At 40.5% G+C, this 10599-nt stretch overlaps 2 protein-coding genes across 2 annotated transcripts; one reads left to right on the forward strand and one right to left on the reverse strand.

The window, feature by feature from the left end:
- The first annotated feature begins 395 nt into the window (after positions 1–395).
- On the forward strand, positions 396–2234 carry LOC129722513 (PHD finger protein 7-like). The gene is made up of 3 exons (XM_055675979.1): positions 396–644; positions 701–1148; positions 1204–2234. The coding sequence occupies exons 1-3, from the start codon at positions 489–491 to the stop codon at positions 2163–2165; spliced, it is 1566 nt and encodes a 521-aa protein (XP_055531954.1). The 5' UTR covers positions 396–488; the 3' UTR covers positions 2166–2234.
- A 1314-nt stretch (positions 2235–3548) lies between these two features.
- Positions 3549–7901, reverse strand: LOC129719541 (uncharacterized protein K02A2.6-like). The gene is made up of 5 exons (XM_055670935.1): positions 6861–7901; positions 5053–6762; positions 4857–4987; positions 4161–4672; positions 3549–4114 (listed from the first exon to the last, which is right to left on the reverse strand). The coding sequence occupies exons 1-5, from the start codon at positions 7899–7901 to the stop codon at positions 3549–3551; spliced, it is 3960 nt and encodes a 1319-aa protein (XP_055526910.1).
- Positions 7902–10599: the final 2698 nt, after the last annotated feature.

Genomic DNA, 10599 nt, shown 5'->3' on the forward strand with positions numbered 1-10599 from the left:
CAACCATCGACACCTATGTCGGCGTTGGGATTCTAACCCAGGCGTCGAGCGTGGTTGTTCGATTTCTGCTGGCATTTACTAAGCGGAAAATTCCTTTTGTTTGATTTCTTCTGGACATTCGACATTTGGCTAAGCGGAGAAGCTTTGGAACAAAAATACCGGATTCTATTTTTCTCTCTAGCAAAAAAAAACACGGTTATAGACCTGAGTTTTCTCTCAGGAATTTTACCCAACCTTTTTACGGTTCCAGACGAAGTTTAAGGTTGGATGCCAAGTCCAGTTACCCCAAACCAGAGCACTTGTAGGCACACGAACAAAATACAGAAAAATACAGATATTTTTACGCGTGCATGCAGATTTTCCAAAATAAAATCTGGCAGCTCTGGTTAGCGTTAGTTGATCTCCTTGATCTCACCGTTGAGTCTCAACTTTGAATTATTAGTGTTTTGTGTGTTTATCTAGTGTTTATCTAGTCATTAAAACAAATAATGGATCTCAGTGAAGAACATTTAGAAAATGAGGATTATTTTTTCATTGGTTTTGATAGATTTCGATTTATAGCTTGTCGAAGTTGTAGCCTTTTCTCACCTTTTCTTTTTCATTTGCCACCAAATGAGAAACTGAACAGACTACTTTCAACCTGGGTAAACATAATTGTTTTGGCGGTATCTCGTAAGTTAATAATACGTCTATTTTACAGAACGGTGAATTGCTGTTTTGTGCCGAATGTCTACCAAAGTCTGAGGAATTGAGAAAATTTTACACATCCTCTCGAAAAGGAGAATTTTTCAATATTCACCTAATTGAACTACTAAAGGGATATAAATATTCCAATCCTTATTATAAGATGTTTGCCCTCATCGAACGGGTGTTGATAACTACTGACAGTATCATAGAAAACATCCCATCGGAAATTGACAAATTGGTTGGTACAACGGATGTGGCACGTATTCATGGTTTATTTCCGGATGTTCACTATGTTCCTAACAAAAAATATTCGGGGTTGGAAGAAATCAACCAAATCATCTGTGCCAAGATGTCAGAGATACGTCAGTTTTATAATACAAACTTAAACCCTCCAATGATCGCTGAAAGGTCCAATTCCAGTGCTATTGAAATTGAAATAGAAAAATTCATATATGATTCAGGTAAATGCTTAGAATCATCGTGTAAGAGAAAGATGCAGTATATTGTATTTTTCAGAACAAAGGGATGATACTGTTTGTAACGAGACTGTTGTATACACTGAAGGACTTATTGTTGGCGAGGATCGTCGATTCAAATTAACCGTGTTGAGTGCAGACACTGATTATGCTTGTGATATATGTCTACTGACAGAGAAAAATGCCTTAAAATACGGCGATTTCATTGAGAAGCGTCAAACCAAAACGTTGCTTCGATGCCATTACTTCTGTTTGCTATCAGGAACATTAATCGTTCAACAAGGACGCGACAAATCTGGCATTTTAGGATTTTTGGTTAAAGATATTATGGATTCATTTCCAAAGTATCGCGATAAAATTTGCAGTTATTGCAATGGTCTATCAGCCTCTATAAAATGCGCTGAAAGCAAATGTCAACGCTGGTTTCATTATATATGTGGATACAAAAACGGCTGTTTGACACAATTTATAGGAGAACATCTATCATTTTGCCATGAGCATCAGCCCATTTTTGCAGAGAAACCTCACGGAAGTGAAACGCAATGTTGGATTTGTTGGGATTTTATGCCACCGTATAAACCTGTTTCGAATTTCTTTTCAATCTGTCCACCGGAGGAACCCGATAAGGACCCAACTGTTGAATATACTTGGTATCACAGAAAATGCATACAAAGAGCTGCTTTCGAGTCAGGATATTACTTCAAATGCCCAAACTGTTACGAGCGTAAAGAGTTTGTAGAACATGCACAATCCCATGGCATATTTGTTCCGATGAGGGATGCTACTTGGGAGCTTGAAAAAGATGCATACAAAGATATCCACAAGAATAAATGCACAGCTAAAAAATGCACCGTACCAAGAGTATCAACAAAGAGACTACAGTTGGTTGGTTGCAAAGTTTGTGGTGGCGGAACTGTACATGTCGAATGCGCGGGTGTAAAAATCATGGACGAATACATCTGCTCTCACTGTATGGATGCTACATTTATAAAACTGTTCTAATATGTTTGTTATGTTGTTGTTAACCTGCTGTAGCATGCGATGAACAAATAAAAAAGAGATTACATAACACGTTCGAATTAGTCCTTTCGAAAGTAACAATAAGGTTGATTATTTTTCTGTGTTTAGTTTCGTATGTACCTATATTCATTAAAGCAATGACCCTTCATTAAAAGATAAAATATAAAAAAAAACATTCTACGCACCATAACGATGGAGGGTTTGCATATCATTAACATACTGTTATAGCGTCCGTCATTAGGATGCACAAAAAATTTGACCCCTAGACACTCTACAGAACGACATGCTTACATCGTGTTGAACCATATCGAAACATCGTAACCATGCCAACGATCGAAACTGACTTATCAAGAACTGCCATTTATTCATCGTTAGAAATTCAAAACGCAGTTGATATTTACTAAGAAAATGGTAGATCTAAATTATCCAGGTAGTGTATTTTAAACTTTTAAGCAAATTATTTTGTACTCTAACAATTAAAAGCAAAGTGCTAAAAAACTAAATCTTTTGACAATGTCAATTAAATTAGCTCAGTTTCATTCGCAATTCGTCAAATAGAAATCATGTACGTACATTAAGTAACTAATTAATATTTTTATCCTAGAAATACCCTCTCCTAGGTTGAGGGGCTTGACGGGATTGCAATTAGTAATATCTGGTTTAAATTCGCGAACTATCATACTCTTTTCGTTTATGTATTATACAAGATATATCCAGTCTAATAAGGCCAGATGCTAGTCGCAAAACACCTCAAACGTTCTTGGAAAAGACTTTGATGGGTTTTTCGGTTGTAATAAAAAAAATGACAATGATTGGGTGGAATGTTTGAGTCATTTAACACTTCGATGAACGGTCAGATTGATTGAAATAGTCTTTTACGGATTAAGCTGTTTTAATTGACTATTGTGACAACTAAGACGTGCTTTCTACTGAGGTGCCGAGAGGGCTCAGTGAAGGAATTTGGCAAAGTAATCAAAAGATTGCGTTACCAACTTTCTTAAAGCCAACGCTCAACCAGTAGTTAGATATATGCGCGGTCGGAATTCGGACTTATTTACATCAATTTTCATTGTTCCAATCAATTTATTAATCCAATTTCTTTTCTTTTTTTTTCAAATGCGAGAAAAATCAAGAATTAGAACGAAGGATCAAGCAATTACCCTGAGGATTTGTTACATACGAATTACATTCAGGATAATTGAAAAGACTAACAAACTATTTCTAGGAGCTTTATTAAATATGAACTTGTTAGATTGGAAGGTAATTCAGGAATGAAATAGATTTTTCACATCTGCCCACTTGTCACCGCAGACGCGGTTACTTTGATGCTACCATTGGTTTGCTAGTGGTAACATCTCTCTCCTCTTATTTCCAGAACACCAGGTACGGTTCAAACCTTGAAGGCATTCTAATTAAGCGTTGTGGGCGGTTTTGGATTTCAGAACTGCATTCCGATGTTGGGAGAACAGGTGTTACTGGTTGTTCTGGGTTTTCTGCTTCTACTTGTTGTTCATGACAATCATCTGGTTCATTTTCATGTCCAGCTGGTAACTCCGAGATGTCTTGTAGTATTGGGGTTTCGACTGGTGCCTCAACTGGATCTTTTTGAACGTCCGGAAGAACAGGTGGTGGTGCTGTCGTCTCATGTATGGTTGATGTTGGTACAGGATGGAGTCCAAACATGTCAACTAGAATGTCCAGTTCACTAGTTGAATCGGGCGGATTGCCATCTGCTTCACGGTGCTTGAGCTGGTTTGCATGCGATCGAATAAGCTTACGCCTTTTATGCTGAACTTCCAGCAACACGTTGTAGTTGACGTTACCAATAGCTTCGATAACTTCTCCTGCTGACCAGATCCACTTATTGGCAGTGTACCTTGGCATAGACTTTGTCTCCAGTTTGAAACGAACGGGAAACTGTGCCATGTTTTCTGTTGAATTGCTTATTCTGTTTCTGGTTCACGGTGGCTGGCTGACGTTGTGTGGGTTTAAGTAGGCTGAGGATTGTCCGCATCTTCCGACCCAGCATCAGTTCTGTTGGCGATTTTCCTTGTAGTGTACGGCTTGGTGTTGAACGGTACGTCTGAAGGAATCCTTGTAGCGTCTTGGCAATCATCTCCCCCTCATTAATTTTCATCAGCGAACGTTTCAGCGTATCGACGAATCTTTCTGCTTGGCCGTTCGATTGTGGGTGATACGGCGCTGTTCGTAAATGCTGGATTTCATGCTCCTTGCAGAATGCTGCAAAGTGATCCGAGGTAAACTGCGAACCGTTGTCTGATACTACAGTTTCTGGATCTCCAAATCGTGAAAACAGTTCATCCAGGAATTCAGTAACTGCTGGTGTGGTTGGAGATTGTACGATCTTTACTTCCGGCCATTTTGAATGCGCATCGACAACTACCAAGAAATATTGGTCGAAAAACGGCCCAGCGAAATCAATATGAATTCGTTCCCATGGTTGGTTGCGGCCATGATTGCAGTGGAACCTTTGTTAGTGTCTTCGAGTGGGTGGCACAGTTGTTGCATTTCTTGACAAAATTTTCGATGGCGTGGTCGATTTTTGGCCAGAAAACATAACCGCGAGCGATAGCTTTCATCCTCTCGATTCCGGGATGACCTCGATGGAGTTGCTTCAGAATTCGTTGGCGAAAGTTAGACGGAATTACTAACCGATCCGACATCATTAAATAGCCTTTCACAACAGCAACAGATTCACGGTAAGGATAGAATTGACGTACTGAATCGTCTTCGATGCTGCTTGCGGAGGAAGGCCAACCTTTCTGGTTGTACTGAATCACTAGCTGTAGGACCGGGCACTTCAGTGTAGCTTTTGAATCATGTTGAATGTGACTGGTAACGAACTGACAGCTTCATTCAGTGAAACTTCGACGTCTTCCTCTAACTGGATAGTAGCGATGATGAAATCTTCATCCGATTTCGTATGACTGTCGATCAAGTGTGATAGTACATCCGCATAACCAAACTGGGTGGTGGAGATGTATTCGATTTCGAAGTCGTAGCACAGGAGAGTTAGCGCCCACCGTTGCAAGCGGTTTGCTGTATGCGGCGGAATACCCTTTTTCGAACCAAAGATTCGCATCAAGGGTTGGTTGTCGGCTTGCAGCGTGAATTTCCGGCCGAGGATCATGCGGTGGAACTTTGTGACTCCAAACACCAGCGCCAAACCTTCCTTTTCCACTTGGCTATATCCAACTTCAGCTTGAGTCAACGAACGAGATGCATGTGCGATTGCTTTCATGGAACCATCAGGAAACCGATGTAATGCGACTGCACCAATACCAGTCTTTGATGCGTCTGCCGCGATGATGATATCCAGATTTGGGTCATAGTGCGTGAGCAGCAAGTCTGATTGTAGCATTTGCTTGATTTTTTCAAACGACAGTTGACATGTTGAGGACCAATGGAAACGGACGTCCTTCTTTAAGAGTGCATCTAATGGATGTCGAAGCTGATGCATTTGCCGAACAAACTTTGAGTAAAAGTTTACAGCGCCCAGAAAAGAACGAAGGCTGGTGACATCGGTTGGTGCAGGCATCTTGGAAATTGCTTCAACTTTTGCTGGATCTGGGCGCAAGCCATTGGCGTCGACGATGTGCCCCAGATATTTGATTTGCCGTTGAAGAATGCTGCATTTCTCTTCCCGAAGATGGAACCCGTACTCTTCTAGTCTCTTGAAAGGTGCCGTAAGACGTCGATGATGCTCCAACTCAGTTCTGCTGTATACAAAAATATCATCCAGGAATGATTCAACGCCATCGAGGTCAGCTATCATGCCGTTCATCAGCTGTTGGAAAGCTCCAGGGGCAGACTTTACACCTGGTGCCAATCTGTTGAATCGGTAAAGTCCTCGATGAGTGTTGATTGTTAACAGCTGCTTCGACTCGTCATCTACTTCAACTTGAAGGTACGCATCCGACAAGTCGATGATGCTGAAAAACTTGCAACCGTTGAGCTTGGTGAAAATATCATCCGGAACCGGTAACGGGTAATTGTTTGGCTCCAGAGCAGCGTTCAGTCCAGTGGAGTAGTCGGCGCAGATGCGTACTTTTCCGTTTGGCTTTTTCACAGTAACGATTGGAGCGGCCCACTGAGAAAAATTCACCGGTGTGATAATTCCTAGTCGCTCCAGACGATCGATCTCGGCATCAACTTTCACTACAGATGTGAATGGAACTGGACGCTTCGGCTTGAACACGGGGCGTGCATCTTGTTTAAGAAACAGCTTGACTCTCGTTTTCTTGCAAAGTCCGAGCGTTTCCTTGAATACGTTCGGAAACGCCGCCTTGTACTGTTCAATCGGAGGTTGAATGGAGATGGAACGTACATGATTGCAGATCGCCGAAAGAGGATGTGACCACAGCTCGAAAAGTTCAATCCAGTCGAGACCGAACAAATTGAGATTTGGATGTGTGGTTACATAGCAGGTGCCATTTTTGATGATTTTTCCCAGAGTGATGGGGCAGCCTAGTTCTCCAATGAGATGCAAGGGTTTGCCAGACGCCGTTTTTGCCTGATCGGTTGCAGCTTCGGTGATCCGAGGTTTTCCCATGTCTGTCTTGAAATGACGGTTATGTCGGATGCTGTGTCGAACTGCAGCCGAATCTTTACTCCGCCGATTATGACATTCAGAAACTTCCTGCGGTCACTGCTCACCTGATTTACTGCAAAAACGCCGTTCACTGTGGACTTCTTCTTTTTATTTTTGGTTCCTCCAACGTTGGGCTTCACAGAGTTGCAGTTGCAGTAACCTTCCTTGTGCCCTATTTTGTTGCAGGATTTACATGTATGATTCGCAAAAGGACATTCACGAACGTAGTGCATGCCACCGCACTGCCAGCATGGTGTCTTCGGACCGCTTGACAGCTTGTTATCCTTTGACTGTGGAACAGTTGGATTCGAGACTTGCTTTTTCTGTTTGATTGCACAGACTGATGCATTTATCGATGATTTCTGTTCTACCAAGGCGGTGTCATGTTTTAAATTCTGAACACGTTGACATTCGTTGATGAGTGTTTCCAATTTGCATTCACCTTCTCCTTCGGATTCTAGCTTGGCTAGTAGTCTGGTTCGAACGTCAGCTACTTTAGGTGAACGCAGCCCACAGATGAAGATGAGAGACTTGAATTGATCGGCTGTGATACGGTTCAACTCGAAATCCTCACATCGCTTGTTCACTGCCGCTGCATACGTTACGTAGTCCTCCTCAGTGCGTTTTGAGATTTGGAAGCACTGGTACCGTTTGCTGAACAAGGTAGTCCTCATTCCAAACAGCTGCTTCAATTTTTTCACGGTATCCTCGAAAGAAAAATCCCGGGGATGCGTCGGCAAAACGAAATTTACGTACTTATCGTGCACGGTCACACTGAGGCTTCGTAGTAGGAGACGGACCTTAGCTGCATCGTCCAGCTTTGAACCATCCTTGATGAAAAGGTCTTTATATTTCTGGAACCATCGGTCGAACACATTGCCATTCTCGGGGTCGTAACAAAACTCACCGATATTGGACGCCAACGATTCGATGATGAATTCGGGGCTGCTCGATGGCCGGGCCGGTGCTTCTTGATTGTTGAAACGTTCCATCATGGCCATGAGACGAGCATTTTGTTCCGCCTTCTGTTTGTTCTGCTTGAGAATAAGCTTAAGAATGCCTTGATTTTCAGCACCGCTTGAAGTTTCGTCTTCGCCAGATGACATTATTTCGATCTTGCAGGTTCCAAGGAGGTATAGGTTGGGTTCTTATATTCTCGTCGCCAAATTGTTACATCCGAATTACATTCAGGACAATTGAAAAGACTAACAAACTATTTCTAGGAGCTTTATTAAATATGAACTTGTTAGATTGGAAGGTAATTCAGGAATGAAATAGATTTTTCACATCTGCCCACTTGTCACCGCAGACGCGGTTACTTTGATGCTACCATTGGTTTGCTAGTGGTAACAGGATTACAATCAAACAAAGGTCAATGAAAAAAGGATTAAAGGGAATAAACATAAAACAGGGTAAGTAAAAGATTGAAGCACAACAGGTATGTTAAAAAACAAATGAGTTAATTATTGTTATTACTGTTTATCAAATGTTTCATCTGACAACAGTATTAATGAATAAAAATATTTAAATATATGTGCGGTTGGGAGGGGCTGCCTTGAGAGGCCCTGGACACAGACCGGCTTACGTGACAAATATTATAGCTAACATATATTACAAATGGACGAAATTTATAAACATACACCACAGATACATCTATTCTTATTTTTCTTTTGATGCACCTTTCTGCAACTACAGCACTCGTTCGCTAATTGCACGAAAGTTGCAGTGCAACTAGCGGATGGGCTTTTTAATTGCATGAACTCAAAACTATCAAAAATTTTTGGGGGGTGCGCTAATGTTTGGTTTTCGTGTATCCGTTTACGAACCAATTTCGAACAGATTTTCAGTCAGATTTTTTCATACATTGCAACTTAGTTGGAGTGTAACGAACATTACTGTATTTCAGAGAATCCCACGTTTTCAGAAGCTGTTCAGTGTGTGGACAGCTTAATGCGACATTTCAGTGAGGATTCGACACAAGTGATCAAATTGAAATCAATTAGATCGATTATAATTTTAAAACAAATTGGGCAAACGTGCAATGTGATTATGTATAATTGTTATTTAGTACATACAACCGGAATCTAAAATAACAAAATTAAAAATATTGAATTTATTTTCAGTTGATTAAATATTTCGCGCATTAAAATTCCCTTGCAAAACTTGACAGAGAGACATTAACTTCAAAAACCACGTGTAGTTTGACGCAAAACTGCTTTTTAATTGCACTTTTCTGCAACTAACGGACGTGCAATTAAAACGCAGTGCAACTAAATCGCGTGCAATTAGCGAACGAGAGCTGTACTATCACTGTTCCCTTCGACTATCCCCTATATTCAACCTTGTCTTACTAAACGGCATACGGGTTACTATGCTGCGATGCCAAATCTGAATCTCTCCTCTGGTACAGCATGGAAAGTGTTTAAGCACTGGAGACTTGGCCCTGCGGCCCCTTTCTGCACCCAAAAATGAAAGGAAAATGAAATGAATATTTTTATCCTAGAAATAAACCCAGAAAACGAATTAGAAAAGCGTATAGCTGATGCTTTCCTTATATTTGACCATCATGGAAATAAAACAGTGGACGTGCGTGAAATTGGGCCATACTACGATTCCTTGGTTTGTTCTTAATATGGTTCAGTAATGTAGGTTGGTCATAAATTTTTTACCCTTTTTTAAACGGCCAAGGTTGCGTTCCAACGGAAGCCGACGTCAATGTAATCTCAGCTACCGAATTTAAGGTTTCCAATGGCACGGTTCATCTATCCAAGTTTTTACCATATGTCAGTCAATTAATTGGGTTGTTTAGCTATTCAACGATAGATTTTTTTTTAAATCACGTTTTACTTAGAAAATGCAGATCTTTCAGATGATATAAAAAACTGATAGCTAAACAACCCAATGGGGTCCTAAAGTTTTGAACGGTTTTCTGATTTTTATATATCAGCTGGAAGAGTGCAATTTTTTGAGCAAAAAGTGATTTTGAAAAAATGTTTATCGTTTTCCTTCGATTTTTAAATGAAAAATAAAAATCTGCTCGAAATGCCTTAAATGACAGTTCTCTCTTATACCGTACATGGGCGAAACGTCATCTAAGATCTTTCGAGCAGTTTTTTATTCTTCATTTAAAAATCGAAGGAAAACGATAAACATTTTTTAAAAATCATGTTTCACTCAGAAAACGCGGCTTTTTGAGATGAACTGCTCGAAATGCCTTAAATGACAGTTTTCTCATATACCGTACGTGGGCGAAACGTCAACTAAGACCTATCGAGCAGTTTTTTATTCTTCATTTGAAAATCGAAGGAAAACGATAAATATTTTTTAAAAATCACGTTTTGCTCAGAAAACGCGACTTTTTTAAATGATAGCCATCTTTATGCGCACCATAATGGCAGTCGCTATAATGCGTTTTCGTAAAATGCGAACCTCTCTGCTTACGTCAGATCTGCGATTTCTGAAAAATTTGCAACACAAATGTTGCCAGATATATTTTTCTTTTGATAAAATCAGGCCTATGAAAAGACGCCATCTTTTTATGACCGAAAAATAACAAGCAACTTCATGGAACCACGGTGGGTTCACAATGGAAATGAAGCCAAAAAAAGTCACATACAACCCAGTGCAAAAGAATAGGCGCGTCTACGGCCTGGATAAAATATAAGAAGACTTAAAACTGACGTAAGTATGGAGTTTTCAAAAGGGTGGGTAATTTATTACGATCTTTGCATTATAGCGTCCGTCATTATGGCGCGTAAAAAGCTGGATAGCTTTAGGACCCAATTCGGACCTCCGCTGTAGATG

This window comes from Wyeomyia smithii, chromosome 2 (assembly GCF_029784165.1).
Source record: "Wyeomyia smithii strain HCP4-BCI-WySm-NY-G18 chromosome 2, ASM2978416v1, whole genome shotgun sequence".
In the NCBI taxonomy this organism is placed as follows: domain Eukaryota; kingdom Metazoa; phylum Arthropoda; class Insecta; order Diptera; family Culicidae; genus Wyeomyia; species Wyeomyia smithii.